At 53.6% G+C, this 19,038-nt stretch overlaps 10 protein-coding genes across 10 annotated transcripts; 4 read left to right on the top strand and 6 right to left on the bottom strand.

Moving 5' to 3' along the window:
- The first annotated feature begins 324 nt into the window (after positions 1–324).
- On the top strand, positions 325–1,328 carry P170DRAFT_432772 (uncharacterized protein). Its single transcript, XM_024848336.1, has one exon. It carries the CDS (start codon positions 823–825, stop codon positions 1,021–1,023), a length of 201 nt encoding a protein of 66 aa, XP_024710539.1. The 5' UTR covers positions 325–822; the 3' UTR covers positions 1,024–1,328.
- A 1,885-nt stretch (positions 1,329–3,213) lies between these two features.
- On the top strand, positions 3,214–3,940 carry P170DRAFT_421824 (uncharacterized protein; the record flags this gene model as incomplete). The annotated part of the gene is made up of 2 exons (XM_024847389.1): positions 3,214–3,344; positions 3,412–3,940. 2 exons carry the CDS (start codon positions 3,214–3,216, stop codon positions 3,938–3,940), a joined length of 660 nt encoding a protein of 219 aa, XP_024710540.1.
- A 956-nt stretch (positions 3,941–4,896) lies between these two features.
- P170DRAFT_344748 (dihydrodipicolinate synthase family protein) lies at positions 4,897–5,787 on the bottom strand (the record flags this gene model as incomplete). The annotated part of the gene is made up of 1 exon (XM_024843480.1): positions 4,897–5,787. One exon carries the CDS (start codon positions 5,785–5,787, stop codon positions 4,897–4,899), a length of 891 nt encoding a protein of 296 aa, XP_024710541.1.
- Positions 5,788–6,471: 684 nt separating this feature from the next.
- On the top strand, positions 6,472–8,201 carry P170DRAFT_399243 (uncharacterized protein; the record flags this gene model as incomplete). The annotated part of the gene is made up of 7 exons (XM_024846273.1): positions 6,472–6,638; positions 6,698–7,116; positions 7,170–7,310; positions 7,366–7,580; positions 7,639–7,836; positions 7,910–8,053; positions 8,112–8,201. 7 exons carry the CDS (start codon positions 6,472–6,474, stop codon positions 8,199–8,201), a joined length of 1,374 nt encoding a protein of 457 aa, XP_024710542.1.
- A 306-nt stretch (positions 8,202–8,507) lies between these two features.
- P170DRAFT_36219 (uncharacterized protein) lies at positions 8,508–11,202 on the bottom strand. Its single transcript, XM_024844516.1, has 3 exons — positions 10,912–11,202; positions 9,848–10,845; positions 8,508–9,796 (listed from the first exon to the last, which is right to left on the bottom strand). The coding sequence occupies exons 1-3, from the start codon at positions 11,135–11,137 to the stop codon at positions 8,759–8,761; spliced, it is 2,262 nt and encodes a 753-aa protein (XP_024710543.1). The 5' UTR covers positions 11,138–11,202; the 3' UTR covers positions 8,508–8,758.
- A 236-nt stretch (positions 11,203–11,438) lies between these two features.
- P170DRAFT_443091 (alpha-hydroxy acid oxidase) lies at positions 11,439–12,879 on the bottom strand (the record flags this gene model as incomplete). The annotated part of the gene is made up of 7 exons (XM_024850507.1): positions 11,439–11,514; positions 11,566–11,642; positions 11,704–11,957; positions 12,020–12,094; positions 12,143–12,295; positions 12,348–12,685; positions 12,752–12,879. 7 exons carry the CDS (start codon positions 12,877–12,879, stop codon positions 11,439–11,441), a joined length of 1,101 nt encoding a protein of 366 aa, XP_024710544.1.
- A 1,232-nt stretch (positions 12,880–14,111) lies between these two features.
- P170DRAFT_443092 (VIT1/CCC1 transporter family protein) lies at positions 14,112–15,143 on the top strand (the record flags this gene model as incomplete). The annotated part of the gene is made up of 3 exons (XM_024850508.1): positions 14,112–14,197; positions 14,372–14,581; positions 14,645–15,143. The coding sequence occupies 3 exons, from the start codon at positions 14,112–14,114 to the stop codon at positions 15,141–15,143; spliced, it is 795 nt and encodes a 264-aa protein (XP_024710545.1).
- Positions 15,144–15,410: 267 nt separating this feature from the next.
- On the bottom strand, positions 15,411–16,109 carry P170DRAFT_505858 (DUF4202 domain-containing protein; the record flags this gene model as incomplete). The annotated part of the gene is made up of 1 exon (XM_024854327.1): positions 15,411–16,109. The coding sequence occupies one exon, from the start codon at positions 16,107–16,109 to the stop codon at positions 15,411–15,413; it is 699 nt and encodes a 232-aa protein (XP_024710546.1).
- A 195-nt stretch (positions 16,110–16,304) lies between these two features.
- Positions 16,305–16,654, bottom strand: P170DRAFT_36290 (uncharacterized protein). The gene has a single exon (XM_024844540.1). The coding sequence runs from the start codon at positions 16,608–16,610 to the stop codon at positions 16,344–16,346; it is 267 nt and encodes an 88-aa protein (XP_024710547.1). The 5' UTR covers positions 16,611–16,654; the 3' UTR covers positions 16,305–16,343.
- Positions 16,655–16,969: 315 nt separating this feature from the next.
- Positions 16,970–18,991, bottom strand: P170DRAFT_432778 (uncharacterized protein). The gene is made up of 3 exons (XM_024848337.1): positions 18,007–18,991; positions 17,198–17,850; positions 16,970–17,127 (listed from the first exon to the last, which is right to left on the bottom strand). The coding sequence occupies exons 1-3, from the start codon at positions 18,629–18,631 to the stop codon at positions 17,044–17,046; spliced, it is 1,362 nt and encodes a 453-aa protein (XP_024710548.1). The 5' UTR covers positions 18,632–18,991; the 3' UTR covers positions 16,970–17,043.
- Between the last annotated feature and the right edge of the window lie 47 nt (positions 18,992–19,038).

The raw sequence follows: 19,038 nt of genomic DNA on the forward strand, positions 1-19,038 counted from the left end.
TCGAGGCAGCAGTAATGACCTCTACATGCAGATTATGGGTTTTTTCTTTTTCTCTAGATATCTACGCATCATACTCCGTATAATCCCAGGCAGTGTTGGCCACCGAAGGAGGGAATGCCATCAACCCGCTGATGACTCAGCATTCGGGTCAGACTAACTCCGGAGAGGACCCGTCCAGCTGACCAATCAGAAACACTCCTCCTGCCTCGCTTACCGTAGCGCCGTGTTCACCGCCCCACGCCCTCCTATATAAGCAGCGACGGTCCCCCGATCTTTTAGACGTTTTTCTTCTTTCTTTTCTTCATACTTACCTTGTTTGGGTGGCTGCGATCAAGAAGGCGGTCCACCACGGATTGGTCCCTGCATTGCACAGCGCGGCGGAACAGTCCGTTCAACGGCCTTCGGGTCATTGACAGGCGTATTCTTTGGCACTTTCCACTTGCTGGATCTTTACTTTCTTTTCATCATTTCTTCGCTACACGCGGGGGTATGGAGAAGAGATCCCGTACCTGTAGCTTTTGTAGTCTGTACATATTACATGCAGTGTGAAGATGGAGCCTCGTCAGGAAGATCGGCTGTTGCCAACAACCCCTTTCGAATGAGTCATTCGCAAAATGAAGGTGTTCCTGGATGACGTTGTATCGCCACTGTAGCCAACCAAATAAATAAGCTCTATCCAACCTCTTTTATCCGTCCTATTCATTCAACTCTTGCATATTCTTCTATCTACTCTTACATTCGATCTAAGGAAACCGTGATCGAAGCTATACGAACAACCTAGACAGACAGACCCTCAGTCTCAATCTGCCCAACCCGTCCAAAATGCCTCACTTCACCAACGAACCTGAACCGCAACCGAACCCCTCAACCTCGACGACAACCTCGTCGACCGGCAGCCAGGCGGAATACACCAACGCGCCCGACAACGCGGGCGAACAGCAGCCGATGAGCAAGGAAGAAGCGGATCGGTTGTACGAGGAGCGAATGGAGGAAGAATATGCCAAGAGGGAGGGAGGTGCTTAGTTGACTGGCTCTGAGCTCTCTCTTTCCTTTCCAGCTTTTATTGACTTACCACATTCCAATGGTGTGTGGTTTTATGAGAATGTACGATATGATGCGAGGGGACTGGTGGTGGATGAAGCCGTGTTGCGGATATATTTCTGGTGCCATTTGTGAGATGGGGAAAAGGACCAGCGACCGGGCTGTTGTACTATTTGCATGTATTTCAGTCTATGATAAATGAACTCCCCTCTATCTTTTACACGTATAATTGGAAATTTAAACGGTGGTTGTTCGGCTGTTGACTGCGTATGCTTGCCCACCGCGAGGGAGAGAGGCCAAAAAAAAGATTGATTCGCGCGAGATTCGAACGGTCGACCTCGGAAGGATGACAATTGCAGCAGAATCGCACAGGCGTCGCACCTCACAGAAGGGCCGGTAAGGAAAGCAAAAAAAACTGGTAGCTTCTCTTTGATTGAGCGTGTCATCCTTAGTGCAGGGGCCATGCTAATCTTCTCTGTATCGTTTCAAATTGACCAAATGCCCGAAGGCAAAGGGACCAACATTAGAATGGATTATATCCCAAGACCGCGGGAAGATTACGGGTGCTGATTGGCCGGCTGGGTATCCGGATGATTGATGATCCCCGCTCCGGGTTCCCCTCCTTCTGGTTGTCACCCGCCGCATTCGTGCTGGCCGTGTTGGGAGAGTCGAGATGAGAGGAATCGATTGATGGAGTAACTCAGTATGGGACGAGTAGGCACATGTCAGACCGCAGGCTATCAGTCGGGATCAATGGGTTCCTTTGCAGGGGTTGTCATTGCAGCGGGGCTCCTCCATGGACGGAGTACGGGGAACTCGATTGTGCGTGGAGTTGCGCTTCCTGCAAGACAAGAATAGAGAGAGGGAGAAGGCACGGAGTACAGGCTCATTAATGGCTGTTTGTTAATTCTCAACTTACTGCGTACGGAATGACACAAAGACGGTGCATCTCATGAGATGACACAAGAGACAAGCCCTGACCATGAAGGAAGCGAAAGCGAAAAGTCCCCCACCATTTTAGGGCATCGACCAGGCACCAGCAGGCGGTCAGGCACCAAGGGACCTAGACACCCAGGCACCCAGGCATCCAGGCATCCAGGCATCCAGGGCCGCCGAGGGTGCGGCTCCTCCATCGGAGCCTCGCGGTGGGTCTTCCACTCCCACCCAATTTTTGTCCGGAAGACGTCCATCTTGCAGTGTCCATCCTCTGCTCCAGCCTCTGTCCTCCGCAAGGGTCACCACTCATCAGAGATGCACATCTAGGAACCTTTCCGGACGAGGCTCGTATATGCAAGCAGTGCCTCGCTCTTCCTTCGTCTCAAGTAGATTTCAGGGGCTCGAGCTGAATCCTGGAGAAACGTGCCTGCTGCACGCCGTGCAACAGAAGGTTACGCTTAGTGTACCTTGGCAGCCTGCGGTACTTGGTCCCTGGAGTCTTGGCCCATCACCTGCCTTGGGGGATCGCAAGGCTGATACCAAAGGATTTCTCTCTTCGTCCTACTCCGTGTCCATCCATTGGCCCTGACCATGGATTGTCATCCCGGATCTTCACTCTATCGGAGAGAACCTGCCTCCTAGCCCTCGCGCACGTTGCCCGCGGGGACTGAGATTTCACGGAGTAAAATGTTGTCTCGCTCATACTCCGGATGTGGCTGCGCGAAGAAAGCAACGGCCTCGATCGAGGGCTCCACTCGTCGACTAGCGCAAATCCAACTCATTCCTCCGTGGAGCCTTGGGTCTCTGAGCAGCCCATCGCCCGCTGGCAATACGAGCATCAGCTCTTCTTGACCCGGATTTTCCAATCTTGACGACCAAACCCTTTGCTAATAATATGCCCTGCCCGTCAGCAAGACGTCCCAAAAAGGCACTGGACTGGAGTGCCTGCAACCAAAACAGCCCCTTACCGTGTTGATCCCTCGCTGGAAGAGGCTAATTTCCGCCTAGAAGGGCACTACCGTTCTGGCCAACGCCCCGAATCGGCCCCCAAAGGCAGTGTCGCCCTTGGCTCCATGGCCGTCTATTTAACCCGATGGGTTTCCCATGGCCAGAATTTACTTAATGATTGTTTTCGGCCATTCATTCCATTCTTTTTGAGTGCTATCTACCTCCCTCATTGTACAGACACACTTGATTTTCCAAATTTACAAACATTCCTTTCAATCCTTCGCTACCATGCAGTACAGGGCTCTCTCTCTGCTCGTCCTGAGCGCAACTGCCCTGGCCGCTCCTGGCCCCCAGAACACCGACTCTTCTCTCGAGAGCAACCCTGAATACCAGGAGTACATGTCCTCCCTGGAGTCTCTGTAAGCGCCTCCCCTCTCCCCCGACCATTGTCAGCTCGAGTCGAACCCTCGACTGATTATCCATCAGCGCCAGCAAGACGGGCGACGCCGACTTCAGTGTCCCCACGGAAGAGGTTGACATCCCCCCCTCCGTCCTGGCCGTCCTCGCGACCGCCATGCCCGCCTCGTTCATCAGCCAGCTCGCCGATCCCTCCGCCATCTCGTCTCTGGACAAGGACTGGAAGACCGGCAAGACCCCCGACTGGTACTCCAAGCTGCCCGACGACGTCAAGGACTACGTCTCCGCCCAGGTCAACACTGAGGCCACGGCGACCAACTCCGTCGAGGAAACCGGTTCCAGCACCGGCAAGGGCACTTCCGTCGGCTCTGCGTCCGCCACGGCCACGGCCACCGGCACCTCGGACGCTTCCTCCTCCGCCGCCCAGACTACCGGCACCCAGACTACCGGATCTAGCTCTGCCTCCGGCAGCTCCGCCGCTGAGACCACCGGTTCCCAGGGCGCTACCTCGGAGGGTGGTGCTCCCGCTCCCACCGGCGCCATGGCTGCCAGCTTGGCCGGTGCGGCGGGTATTCTTGGCCTCGCCATTGCTCTGTAAATGACATGACAAAGCTCTGGTTTGGCCGGGGATTGGGGTGGTTGACAGTGGCCGCCTGACATTCTTTTCTTCCTTGAGTCCCTTGACCTGGGGATTTTTTTAAATCATCATATCGATTTCGGCATGACACATGCCTGGATGTACCCTTTTAATGTGTTCTTGTAAATGATTAATGTAGTTAGATTGAATGTACAGCTTGACATAGTGATATCCATAGCAATACTAGTTCTAGAAGTATGAATCAAGAGTAAAAGCCATGCAGCGACCGTTGTGATCAATAATTAGTGTGGAGTGATCGGCCCCTTCGATCATGCCAACGGTCATCCGCAGACTACGCGTCAAGATATGTCAGGTCACAACGAGCAATGCAGCCTACTCAGATGAGCTCATTCTTACTACAATGCATACATTCGTACAAATTCCTGACCCACCCAGCAGACATCCTTGTCCCAATAATACCAAAACAAGCACTAGACCTACGAAGGGCCGGGCATGGCACCTGACAAGCCCAGCCCTAACGGCCCAATGCGGCCTGCAGTTCTTTCTACACGGAGTGCACGGCCTCTTGATCTTTGTCGACCTCGTATCGATGAGCCAGTCACTCAGGCAGTTTGTCTGTTGCCTAAACATCAATAACTGTAGAATTTAGTTTGAAAAGGTATATGCACAGCATTCGGTTCAATCAAGAGTCCTCGGAGTAAAGCAATTCTCCGACGGGGATAAAACCACGAGCCCCGACTGAATCGGACAATCTGCTAAGCCACTCACGATCGGAGCAAATTATAATAAATAAAAAATAAACAGAAAAACAAGGAAATTAAAATAAAACAAATCGAAGGTTCTATTGGGAACATGAAAATACATCATATTTGCTGCACTCGCAGGATTGGACATGACCGTGATTCTTTTATTCATTCTATCATATCATATACACATTTCAGTTCACATGCACCACACTAGATAGTCTTCAGGCCCGCATTCTGAACCAAAGCCTTCATCTCCGCCTGCAACTCCGGCTCCAGCATAACGAACGGCTTTCGCAGTCCGCCGGTCGCGGTTCCCGTCAGCTCCAGCCCCGTCTTGACGGCCGCCGCATAGTTGTGGGACTCCAGGAACTTGCAGATCGGGTAGGCCTTGGCCCACAGTTCGCGGCCTTTCTTAAGATTCCCCTTGACGGCGACCGTCTCCCACAGCTCGACGGCCAGCTCGGGGATGATGTTCGCCGCGCCCCAGATGCCGCCCTGCGCGCCTGCCGCCAGGCCGTAGAAAGTGAGGGTGTCCCAGCCGTTGAAGGCGGTGATCTGGTCGGAAAGTCCGAAGAGCAACTCCGTCAGGGCCGGTCCGTCGCCGGAGGTGTCCTTCAAGTAGCGGACGCCGGCCTTGGATAGGCTGGCCAGTTCGGACGGGGAGAGTTTGAGACCCGTGGCGGAGGGGATGTTGTAGAAGACAATGGGGATCTTGGCGGCGTCTTTGATCTCGGTCAACAGGCCCGTCAGTTCCTTGAGGTTCACAGCGTCGTAAAAGGGCGGGACGACCATGACGGCCGAGGCGCCGGCCTGCGCCGCGTGGATAGAGAGCTCGAGAGACTCGGTGGTCGTCAGACCTCCGGTTCCTGCGATCACGGGCACCCGTCCCGCCGTGTACTTGACCACCAGCTCTGTGAGCTGCTTGCGTTCGGCAAGGGTCAGCGATGTGAATTCTCCCGTGCTTCCGCCGGGAACGAGGCCGTGAACGCCGGCTTTGATCAGTCGGTCGATGAGCGCTTGGAGACGACGCTCGTCGATGGCGGTCTGGTCATCGGTGAAGGGGGTGATCAGTGCCACCATGATGCCGTGAAGGTCTGCCATTGTGTTCGGTGATGGAGGGGAGGTAAGGTTGAATAGGAGATACGTTGGTCGGTGTAGAATTAGATTGTAGGAGGTAGACCCAGAGAGGACACCATCGAGGGCTGAAGAGACATTTTTATAACCGACCTGTCCATGAACCCAAGGCCCGAAGGTGCGTCATTCCGGAGAGGATGAATTGATGCTCGACAATCGAGAACTGGCGGGGACGATATCCTAAAGGGATGTCGGGGAAAGAACCCCCGCCAGGCACCGAGCCAGCAGGCAGGTGGTTCCGCAGCCGTCCCGAAATCGGCAGGTCTTCCGGTTTCCCCGGTTCTCTCCAGACTTCGCCATCCAATGGAAACCGGGGAAGATCGGCAGTTGGCAGCTCCACGGGCTGCGAGATAACTACCCCGTACTGATATGACAGTACTGATAGAAGATTGTGCTTGGTTATGCCAGTCATAGTATTACCCGTGGATGGCGATAACCGACGGCGATGTCATATCTGCGGAGTATGCAGATGCCCTAGACAGATGGGCGGAACTCTATAGGAGAGGGCTTCGTAGTGCTGTGTGGGCGTGAGACTATCTCCCCTGACGCCCTGGTGGCTTTGGTGACTCGTCCTTCGCCTTCACTCACCTATCACCATTCCTATCAATCGTTTATCCCACACATTCCACAATGCCAGACTCTCCCATCAACATGACCTCAGATTTCGAGGCAATAGGCCCTCACCCCGAAGAGAAACAGCCCGAGAGAGACCAAAGTACCGTGGAAGGAGTGCAGAAGGCAGAGGTCCTCCCTTACCTCGAAGATGCCTTCGGGAACGAAGAGCATGCAGAGGTTAAGTACAAGGTTCTGAAGTGGTGGTATGACTGCACTGTCAGGCAGATTCTCGCCCATGGGCTGACATTCTCTTCGATATCAGGCAATGCTCGCTCCTGATGATTGCAGAGACCATCTCTCTGGGGGTCCTTGCTCTGCCCGCCGCCATTGCCGGGGTAGGGTTAGCTCCTGCCATCGTGATCTTACTCGGTTTGGGGGCTGTCTCAACTTACACAGGCTATGTGATCGGGCAGCTCAAATGGCGTTACCCCCATGTTTCCAGCGCGGCCGACGCCGGTCAGTTGTTGATGGGTCGGCTGGGTCGAGAGTTGTTGTTTTGGACAAATATGATTTACCTCATCTTTATCATGGCCAGCCATCTGTTGACGTTCACCGTGGCCCTGAACACAGTTACGAAGCATGCCACATGCTCCATCGTGTTCGGCGTCGTCGGCCTGATCATTTCTTTCTTGCTGGCATTGCCCCGGACTCTAGACCGAATGTCATGGCTTTCGCTCGTCTGTGTGTATTGATAGATCCCGTCTAACTGTCCCTATTGCTGACATGAACATCAGCATTCGCCAGTATCATTGCAGCAGTCTTCATTACCATGATCGCCGTTGGGGTTCAGAACCCGGCCAGACACATCACACCAACGACCGAAACAAATCTCGTGACTGCTTTCACATCCACGGCGAATATTGTCTTCTCATACTGTACTGCTTTCCGTTCTTCATTGACGTGATGCATGGTGTCGCTGACGACTCGCAGCTAGCCATAACACCTTCTATACGATCATCGCTGAGCTCCGAGACCCACGAGACTTTCCTAAGTCATTGGCCTTGCTGCAGAGCGTTGATGTGACGGTCTATCTCGTCGCTGCAGTAGTTATCTACTGCTACACCGGAGACGAAGTAGCTTCCCCGGCGTTAGGAAATGCTGGAAAACTCATTTCCCGTATCGCCTATGGCGTTGCCCTTCCCACGGTAGGTCGATCGATTCATCACGAAAGTGATAGAAACCGCTGATGACAGACGAATCTAGATTATTATTGCCGGGGTGATCATGGGACACATTGCCTGCAAGTCTATTTACGTCCGCATCTTTGCGGGCACAGATCGAATGCATAAACGAGACCTGGTTGCCGTTGGGTCCTGGATTGCCATCGCTTTTGGCATCTGGGTTGCCGCTTGGATCATCGCCTCTGCGATCCCCGTCTTCAACAACCTCCTCAGTTTGATTGTGAGTCACTATAGCCCACAGATCTTTTCCAGAGGGAGGAATCCCGAATGTCCTAATCCCTTGCTTTCTATAGGTTTCCCTCTTCGCAAGCTGGTACTCTTTCGGACTCCCGGGAATCTTCTGGCTGTGGATGAACAAAGGGCTCTGGCTCTCCTCTCCTCGAAAGATCAGCTTGACCCTGTTGAACATCCTCTGCATTTGCATTGGGGTTATCCTCGTACGTTTGAGCCCTCCTCACCCAATCTCCGCTCGCCTGCTGACAATTGTCGATCTAGTGCGGTCTTGGACTCTATACGTCAGGAAAAGCGATTCACGACGACCCCCAGAGTGCGAGCTTTTCATGTGCAAATAACGCCGATGCTTGAATGATCTCTTTTTGCTGCTGGAAGCTTGACGTAGCATATGGATCTATGGCTGGTTACCGTAGCTCGTTTGAACAGATACCTGCTTGGATACCTTGTTTGTTTCAACCAAATTGTCAACCAAAAACTGCCAGGAAACCTCCAGATCAGGCAGTCATTGTGGCAATGTTTGTTTTGCCTTCATACCAAGCTTCATGATGGGTTAGGAATTGTCATGTGTCAGATTGATCAGATTGGGATACCGAGAAGGTTCCGAGTGGATGGTCTAAAGATTCAGACCCTCGTACTTTCGTTTATCAGACCATTGCATTGTCGTATACTAGCCACCACTTGTGTTGACATAAGTTGTATGTAGATGATAATATTGATCACAGGATTAGTTGCAGGACCGGTTTCGATGAAAATCTCGTATTGTGAAGTCTAGGCGACCTGGGTTTGTAATCCAGTCCATTGGAAATTGCTATTATAGATGCCCACATCGAAGGATGTCCTATGCCATTTGAGATTCCAAGTCGAAGAGATCCTAAAAGGTGATGAGAGGTGTTTTTCCTTTTCTCTCGTCAACACAATATCGGCCAGATTCTCTCTTGACTGGCAACGTCAATCCAGGTTGTAATCAGCTGTCCACGAACAGCCAAACATTCGTCTTGTTTGCGCCAGAGAACTGTCATAAAAGTTTTAGCCGTGGAAAACGGAGGGAATCGACAGTATGTGTATGTCTGATCCAGCCATTGCACGATAGCATCGCGCCTTCGAGAGTCCGTAGCCTCGCACCCTGCGATGAATGCAGGCCATATGGAACCCAGGCCAATGGGCTCGTCTGGTTGCAAAGCGGCCCGAAAATTCTCCAACTCGGCTATTACATCGTCCACGTGGTGCTCGAGAATCTGCGGATGCACCTGGTAGATACGCCGATAAAAGAAGATCACCAAGGCTGCGTTCAGAGCCCGGAGCAGATGATAACCGGGCTTGGAAGCTATATTACCGTGATCGGTGTTTCCGCTCTGAGTGCGGTTCAAGGAGCAGATCATATATTCTAGTCGGACACTCCGACGTTGGAGCGTGTCCCATGCCTCAAAATTAAGATTCGGAGTCGATCCACGTGCGTTTCGAAAGGTCTCCATGACATTGGCCAGTCGAGTCGTCTGCGAGACTAGGCTCAGCCATGTTTCCGGAATTCCGTAGATTTCTTTGTATAGGGTCTCGGGATAATCCCGGGAGTCTTCTAGGTGTATATCTCTGAGGCTGGTCTCTTGGTCTTTGCGTTCATGAATATTGAGGTCTCGATCCGAAGCATGCGTCTCTAAACGTAGAAAGGTGTCGAGTCGAGCGTCTGCCTCGCCCATCGATCCGACAGACTCCGAGGTTTCTACCGGAGGTGGTTGGAAGTTCGTTTCAAGAGCATCGAGAAACTGTTTTGATGGACTGTAATCGTGGAGGACATACGTACTCTCCCCCACAATCCGGTGCCATGTATAAACGTGGTGAAGAAGACGGGCCTTCTGAGAAATTCTGCGCTTGGTGAAGCCTCGGAGACGCACCAAGCGTTCTGTATCTAATAAAAAGCACCTAGCGTGTTGCGGTTGTCCGGATATGATCTGCTGTTATTAGTGCCGAGTCCAGAAGCGCGAAGAGTATATTCCACTTACGGCAAATTCTGTCAGGGCACAGAGCGCCATCATTTGATCCTTGTACTTCGCCTTCTTGGGAAGCTGAGTCTCGGTTTTGAGAGATATTTGCATGTGTTCCTTAGCCTGCTCAAAGGCTCGTTTGGTAACTTGTTTCCAGTGGTCAATCGAGCGGTTCGTGTCATTCGGTAACTTCAGAGTCAAGTGAAGAGCAGAGCATGCCAGAAGGCCGTAAAGATTAGCCTGCCGAGCATGGGTGATATTTTGGGCATTAAGAAATGTCAAATCCCCAAGAGTGACTACCGCAGCCGGCATATTCAACATTGTCCACGGTGATTTGCGCCCCAAGGGCATTGCCACCATCAGCGCAATAACGTTTTCATGGAGATGCTTAAGGAGGAATGGGGCATCAGCTAGAACGTCTGGTGATGGGCCAGGTGAGTTCACCGCAGCATGCTGTGGGGGAGACGACCATGTCAAATGCAGTAGATCTCTCTGGCTTGACGGTTCGCATGGGATGTCACCGCCCACAATATCGGTGCCTAGTCCATCAATCCTCATAGAGGATGAATTCCCATTCTCCAGAACCAATTGGAGAGGATCTATCGCGGTTGAGGTTGGCCATGATGAAAAGTCCGTCTGGTCAAACTCGAGACCCAGAATATCGGACCAATGAAGAAAATCGTCCATATATCCCAGTGACTCGGGCAACGATATCAGAGGACCAGCCATGGGTATCTCCGCGGGGATTGGGGTCTCCGCGGGCGTTTCCATGGCAGGCTCCACATCCATAATTGGATTCTGGTCAGCATTATCGACCGGACCGGGTCGCTGAGGTTCACTCGGGCCCTCGGGCCCTCCGGGGAAGTGCAGAACAGAAAAGGGGCCTATGGCCTGCTCATCCGAGGAATCCTGGCGTAGTTGATGCGATCTGCGATCGATCTCCGCTAGAGAGGCATCTATCGAGCCGGATACCAGGTTGGCACCCAATGCCACGCTCATGGAAAGCCTCGACTCTTCTAAGGAATGGGTCAGTGAGACGAGGCGATTACAGGGGTAAGAAGAGGAACCAAGAATCAATGTACCGGAATACAGATACCGACGGGCACCTTGGCGTGCATCCTCGATCGTAATGGCTGAATTGTCGACGGGATTGTCCTGTGCGATCCATCGCACCTGGTCGGAGAAGCCCTCGCAGGGGACTCCCAGAGCCCGGCACCTGGAACACGAGGGGCGTCGCCGGTCGCATCGAACATGGCGACGTCTGCAAGTGTGGCAGCTGCCTAGGAAATGGGAGCGAGTCGTTGTCATGAGCACATTCCCACAGAAGTTGGGGCAGGAGGAGAAGGAGAGCTGGAGGTTGGAGAGAGAAGAAACCGTCCCCGTCGATGGTGGAGGCGGGGGGGAATGACTTGTCTCCACTTCCTACTACAACTACTACTCCTACAACTACTACTCCTACAACTCCCCCAACCCCTACAATTACCATGGCTTCAAGCTTCAATTACAATGACTACGATCTGTTCTTTTTCTCTCCAGTTCGGATTACTGCAGCGCTATCGGACTCCATTGTCTATCTCAATCCACCACTTTCCAAACTACAATTCACGTCCTAAAGTTTGGCCAGTTCCCCGTCCGGTCGTAGTACGGACAGGTAGCATTTCTGGATGTCCTCGATTGTTCGGCACCTGCAGGCGGTTAATGAATGAAGGTGTTGGTGGTCTGGAAACTGCACATACCCCGACAAAGCCATCGTGACCTTCAGCTCCATCTGCAGAATTTGGAGGGCCAGTTCAACCCCTGCTTGGCCGTTATACTGTCGCAGTTCAATCAGCACCAAGACCCTCTTTCAGAAAACAAAAGGAACTGCTACGTACCGCCAGACCCCAGATCGGGATTCTTCCCAGGAAGCAGAAATCAGCCCCTAGAGCCAGAGCCTTGAATATATCGGATCCCCGTCGAATGCCCCCATCAATGGCAATGGGGATTTTTCCTTTGGCTGCAGGAGCACAAGCTCTCAAAGCATCCAGGGTGGATGGGACGCCGTCAAGCTGTCGTCCCCCGTGATTGGAGATGATCACACCGTCTGCACCGTGGCGAATTGCAAGCTCCACGTCTTCTGGAGACATGACTACCGGGACATTAGAAACCCGTGGCTTTCGTTTCTACCGAGCCGAGCCCAAGGGGACTTACTGCCTTTCAACCAAATCTTCATGGACGTATGCTGTCGAAGCCAGGGAAGGGCCGATTCCCAATCGAGACTCGGATCTAGTCAAGTCAGAGCACGAATCCTAGCAGTTTTGCGGGGAGACGAACCGTAGTCGGTACGTGAGGACCGGTCGCTGCCACTGCTGAGGATATTGGGGTAGGACATATCCACGGGGATTCGGAAGTCGTTGCGGTACTCATTCAAGCGATGACCCAGGACCGGCACGTCGACCGACAGGAACAGTGCCTTGTAACCCGCCTCTGCCGATGGTGAGCATTCCACGGCCTCGAATAGAGATTGGGACACACATACTTTCTGCTCGTTCCAGGAGCTGCAAGGTCAGGGACCGATCTCGCAGCACGCACATTTGAATCGCATAAGGGTTGCCATTTCCTTCCTTGATCACTTCCTCCAGGGCATAGGTCGAATACGACGATAGACCCATGCAAATTCCAAACTTGGCCGCAGCGCGGGAAGTAGCCAGCTCTCCCTCCGGGTGCGCTAGTTTATGCGAGGCAGTCGGACTGAAGCCGAAAGGAAGGGATACCTTGGTGCCGAGGATCTCCGTTTCCGTGGCCACCTTTTCGACATTGATGAGGACTCTCGGGCGAAGCTTGTAGCGATCGAAAGCGGCTTCGTTGTCTTGCAAGCTGAAAAGAGATCGAGTTAGAGACATTTCCACGCGGCGAACGTTCGCGATGTTGGAGTCACCGTACCTGATCAAGTCCATGGCACCCCCATTATAGTAGTCTCGATTCATTGGCGAGAGTCGAGCACTACCCAACCTCTTCAAGTCGTCGATGCAACAAACATCCTTGCCGAGTGCGTTCCCACGGTGTGCCATGATTGCGTGAATTCAATGCGGAGTCAATCAGCACGACAAGAGGCAAGAGACCTGTCATGGCCTGAGTGACCCAGTTGGGTCAGTATTTATAACTGGGTGAACTGGACTGAATGTTGCGTGTATAGTAGCAGGAGTGTATACTTCCGGATGGTCGTCGCACCGCTTGGCTTCAGTCCGCGGAACTGCCTACCGGTTCGGGAGACCCACCGGTATACAGTCTGGCGATAAGCATGGAGACCGTCTCTGGAACCAGCAGGTGCCCCCGTCCTCTTGACAGGCCGAAGACTGATCCCCAAAACGTGGTTGGTTGAAGGTCATATACTAGGGCTATCCTCCTATCTATGTCTTGTCTATGTCCGTAGTCAAACCCGGTTCGAGAAAGACTACAACCAGCCCGGACTCTCTCATTGTATCTGTCTTTGTTCTTCTCTTCGGGACGGGCATTTGATGGGGGTTTCTGCCCCCCAGCCACAACCGCTAAACCGCCTGGCAATTTAGTAGCAAAAGCTGCTTGGTGACTATCCTGGCCTCCACGTAGCCATGACGCAACCCGAAGGCTCCCACCGCCACTTTCAAGACTCCAGACCGGCCGAGGGTTGCTCCGAGTCGGAGATGATCGCGGAGGATAGTGCGTCGGGGTTGAAACGGTTCAAGTATGTCCGATCTTTCACCTAGGTACCAGCTGATGGTGTTAGAATCGAGCAGCCTGATGAGGGCTGGCCAATCACCTGACCCGAGGGGCGCTGGACAACCTCAGCGACTCGTATTCTTTGCAACGGACGAAGGTCACGCAAGCAACGCCAATCAGATCGGATGGATTGGTCAACCGTCGGCCAGATCGCGCAGAAGAATTCGGCCGTGCAATAAATCCGAGTCTTCGATGGCGTCGATCTCCGAATGCTGACGATTACCCGCGCCCTGATTGGCCGGCGCGGGGCTGCATCAGGTTTTGCACGGACACGGCGAGCACACATATAAGAAAAGTTCTGCTCTCTGCTCTGCTGTGTCTGAGAAGTCGAAAAGAATCATCGGTCTCAATTGACTCGGCTCCAGTGGTGGCATTCATCCTTCGTGGTCGATTCTTCGTGCAGCTCCTTCGACGGTCTAGATTCGGCCATTCCGTACGCTGACGTCAGTGTTTGTCCTACGAAGTATACATCGTCAACTCTTCTACGGAGTATACAACCCAACATCCTGCAATTCAATCAGGAGAGAGACAAAATTAAAACAAAATGGCTCTCCTATTTCTCAAACAAAAACTTTTCCCGACCCACAACTCCCAATCCAAAAATTCATCCGGTTCGCCTGCCCATCTATAGTCCTACCACCAGATCAACACTAATCCCCGGCCAGCAAAACCACTCCTCTCAGACAACTCCAACACTCCCACAGTTTGTGATGATCTCGAATCCCAACGCTCCTACTCGACCTTCCACTCCTCGACGGCCCACTCCGACAATGACAATGACGATGCCGCCTCCAACTCCTCCAGCACCGGCAGCACGCGCTCGCGCATCAACCCGCGCATCGTCTCCGATGCTATCCTCGGCTTGTCCGACGGCCTGACGGTGCCGTTCGCTCTGAGTGCGGGCCTCTCCGCATTAGGCGATACCAAAGTTGTCGTGCTGGGTGGGTTGGCCGAGTTGGCGGCCGGTGCGATATCCATGGGACTGGGAGGATATGTAGGCGCGAAGAGTGAAGCGTACGTTCCTTCCTCTCACTCTAACAACTTCTTCAATCAATAAACACTGACAACGGACAACAGAGAATCCTACGAAACCACCGTGCGCGAAACCAACGCCCTCGTGGCCGCCTCGTCCGCCGAGACCTCCGCCATCGTGCACTCCATCTTCGCGGCGCACGGCATCCCCGAGCCCGCCGTCGCGCAGATCAACGCCTCGCTGCATGCCTCGCCTGCCAATCTGCGCGACTTCCTCGTCGCCTTCCACCACAAGGAGTCCGCGCCCGACTGCAACCAAGCCTGGATCTCCGCGCTGACCCTGGCCCTGGGCTACTTCGTCGGCGGCTTCATCCCGCTGATCCCGTACTTCGTCGTCGACCGCGTCATCGTGGCGCTGTACTGCAGCGTCGGCGTCATGGCCGTCACCCTGCTGGTGTTCGGCTACATCAAGACGGGCGTCGTGCGCGGGTGGCGCGGCAGTGAGAATGTCCTGGCCGGCCTCTGGGGCGGCGTGCAGATGGTCCTGGTGGGTGGGATCGCTGCAGGGGCGGCCATTGCTCTGGTGAGGGTGATTGGGGCTTAGCTTTCTTGCTTGGGGGGATGGGGTTTCTGTACGATATTATGATCTGGATCTGGATTTTGAACATGGCATGGGCGCATAATGATAGACAGCATGGCGTTTGGGAGGATCAAAAAATGGGCTTCTTCTCTGTCTTGCATTGCACCTAGCATATAACATAAATACAATAATGCACCACACAAGACAACACTCCCATCCAACCACCCAACAGAATCAATATGCATATACAGCTGTACCCAGTAACCAGACCAAACCCAACCCCAAAACCAGCTACCCCTGCACCGCCCTCCCCACCAACTCCTTAACACCCTCATCCCGAATCTCAATCCCCAGCGCCAACGCCCTCCCGGGCTCCGACATCTTCGCCCACGTCTTCCTCAAGATCCCCAACATCTTCTCCTCCCCATACTCGGCCCCCTTCTCCCCCGCAAACCCCTCCAGCTGATCATCCAGGAACACCAGGCACGCCACGTCCTCCAGCACCTGCGTCTCGGGGTCCCCGGCCTTCAGATCCTCCTTGCGCACCAGCGCCGCGACCCGCGCCGCCTCGGGCCCCCCGTACCCGGCCTCCAGACACATGGCCTCGGCGATCTGCGCCTGGTGCCGCTGCAGCGCCGACCGCCAGCTGTGGTAGCCGATTTTGGTCATGGGGTAGCTGGCGCGCGGGATCTCCCAGCGGCGGAGGTGCTGGGCGCGGATGGCGAGGGAGAGCGGTTCCGATGGGGCGGGGGTGGAGGGGTCCGAGCAGCGCAGGGTGAGGTAGTGGGTCATTTTTTGCGCGTAGTGTAGTTCGTAGGGGATCGTGTCGGTGTCGTTGGAGGAGGAGGCGGATTCGGGCTGGGCGGCGGAGGAGGCGGTGGGGGGTTCGGAGGGGTTCGTGGATTGGGATTTGGGGATGGGGATGCGCCGTGGGTCTTGGGCGTGGGCGGCGTCGATGAGAGCCATTGCTTTGGCGAAGGGGGTGGACATTTTGGAGGGAGTGCAGGTGTTCGGAGGGAGGGGTGTGGGATGAGATGAATTGGAGGGAGGAAGAGTGGAAGATGGAGAGATGCGTTATCAGATAAAAGATATGAAATGAGGGCCGTCTGAATGGCCGCCCACTTGGGCCGCTTCGGGAAGGGCAGCCCTAACGCTTCTTACGGTGGGAGTGGCAGAACCATCAATGCAAGGTATATGTCAATATTTGGTCCCTCTAATAATATATCACATCATTCCTTCGCCCTGTACTGTAGTCCCGTCAAGAAATACAAAATCCATGCCGATTTGGTCGGCACGCAACTCGGATCCCATCGCAAGCTTCGAGTATAAAATAACAATCAATCCATGAACATTACAGCTGCGAGATCTCCTCCTGGAAAAAAAAAAAAGAGAAAAAGGATGAGCAAGACGAGATGAGCGAAGCATAAGACACAAAGCGCAAAGAGCAAAAAGCACACCCATCAACTTATTACTCCTCCGAACGCCGCCCATTGGATGAAGCCGGGTATATCCAGCACCGTAATGCAAAAAAAAAAAAAAAAAAAAAAAAAAAAAAGGGGAAAAAAAAAAAAAAAAAAAAGGGGAAAAAAAAAGACAGTAAGAAAAAAAAATGTACGGAGAATAACAAGACAAGGCGAGGACATTAACAAACCAACTGATGAATCGGATCCCAGCATGCCATCGTTGATCGTCGTGTCATGCAGCAGGTCCGCAGTGGAGTCCTCATTTTTGGATCCAGAAAACCTATGCACGAGGTGAATGGGGTTGTAAAAAAAATAAAGAAAAAAAAAATAGAAAAAGCAAATCACAAGGTGGAGGGGAATGAGAAAAGAAAGTGAACCGACAGTAAGAAAAAGATCCAGCAGAGAAAAAGATGGATTTGAAGGTTCAATTCTCAAATCTCATGTTTTCTTTTCTTTTTGGGTTACCTCGCCCCAATCCCATACATGCCAATGCCATAGCTTCCTCCTCGATCGGGTAGAGGCGTGCCGATTTTCGAAACATGTTCCTTCAGAATGACAATCGACCATAGTCGTCAGCAAGGTAGAACTCTCTCATGTTTCCGGTGAGGGTCCTACCTTCTTCCGCTTCTTCTTCCCCATGCCCTCGCTGTTGGAGTAGAATGCGCCGTCATCATCGTCATCTGCGTAGCCTTCGCCGTATCCAACAAAGCTGTTCTCGTCGTAATGTCTCTTGCGACCTCGACTGGGTCGGGACCGGTCCGCGTCAGAGGCCGTCGCCGCGGTAGGAGTTCCGTTGGGTTGAGTAGGAGGTCCTCGAGCATTGTTCGGAAGTGCACCCGCCTTCTTGCTGCTACCCTCCCCGCTGCCGGCATGTTTCGATGGTTTCTCATGTCCTAACACATCCTCCCACTGTTCACTGTTCGGTATCGGTCCGGGTTCCATGTGCATCGCCTTCATGTGGAGTTTCTGTAGCGCCGAGTCCATGTCCGCCATCTTGATCTCCTTCCCGTGGACCTTCTGGTTTTGCCATTCGTCTTCCGGCCACATCGTCAAATGCCGTAGTGTGCTGGTTGAGGTCGGGTCAGCTTTCACGGCTTTGTTTCTTCCAGCCAGACCGAGCCCCTTGAGCTTTCCTTCGTAGGATTTCCTGAGTCTGTTAATCTTTTCGCCAGTCACCGGATCCATCCTTGCCACCGATTTCGCAACCGGACCTAGCCCGTATAAAGAAACCAGATCTAGTGATGGGTCTGGACCAGTCGCGATATGGGCTGTAGAATTGGTAGAGCAAAAGTGTTAACAGACCTCATCCAAAGAAAAGAAGACACAAAGACAGTGGAAAGAAAGAGAGGGGGGGGGGGAAAGACAAAGTGCACGTTCCAATCACAGTAGAACGGTGATGGTCACACCAAATGGGGAATTCTTACAGCTTTTGCAAAGATGATAGGCCGATGCAAATTCCTTCTGCAGCGAATCTAAACTGAATTCATCCGGATTGGACGGGACTCCCGGCTCCGTGTCAACGTCCATAGCGCCGTCGCCATATCTGGATAAGTTCGGGTCGCCCGAGTGGGTGGTGTCGCGCATGCCCGATTCCATCATTGCATCACCTGGCTGCCGATCATGATCGGTCCGTCTATGTTCTGCGTGCTGAGTGGAAGCCGACGAGACCCCGGATTTGTCTGGATGATCGGGATCGTCGCCCGAGGTGGCGCCGGTGAAGTGGCCACTCACGCTGCTGGCGGGCGTGGGAAACGAATTGGTCACACCTAGTGTAGGCTGTTGCGAGGCCTGAGTGGACATCGGGGCCGAGGAAGGAGGTGAGGAGAGGTTCGCGGGTTGAGACGTTGCCTGGCTAGGTGATGCTTGCGAGGATGCGAAATTGGAGGCATAATTCTGAGCGCCTACCGACATCAACGGAGGGGATGTCGGGGTCTGGGGAGTTGGTTCGGAGGGGATGAAGGAGGAATGGTTCTCTTTGAGAGACCCGGCGGCGGGAGACGACGGTGACGGAGGCTCAAGTCGGAAAGACGCCGAGGCGCGATCAGACATGGGAAAGTCTCGAGGGAGAGAGACGGAGAGAGGAGGGGGGTGGCGGAGGATGAGAGGAGGATGGCCGAAGCCCAAGCGACCTTCAAAAAGAGATCCGTAGCCTTATAGAAAGGATCTCGATCGAAAATCCGGGGGCTGCTCCGTGGTCCGGGTCGAGTTCAGGGTTGATTCAAGGTAGAGTCTGGAAGAGGGGGAGGCTGGAATTCCGGTCGAGGATCGCTCAGGCGGACGAGCAGGACGTTCCGACCGGTTAGAAGTCACGCATTCCAATGAGTCGAGTTTTGCACCGCCGTCCAGAGCTGGCGAAGGGGGACGAAGCAGAGGCAGACGGGCGTGAGGGGGGGAGGAGGTAGGATGCAGAGAGACTCGGGGGGGGGGGATGGTGGATTGCAGTCAGGCCAGTCCAG

This window comes from Aspergillus steynii (genome assembly GCF_002849105.1).
Source record: "Aspergillus steynii IBT 23096 chromosome Unknown P170scaffold_1, whole genome shotgun sequence".
Taxonomy (NCBI): domain Eukaryota; kingdom Fungi; phylum Ascomycota; class Eurotiomycetes; order Eurotiales; family Aspergillaceae; genus Aspergillus; species Aspergillus steynii.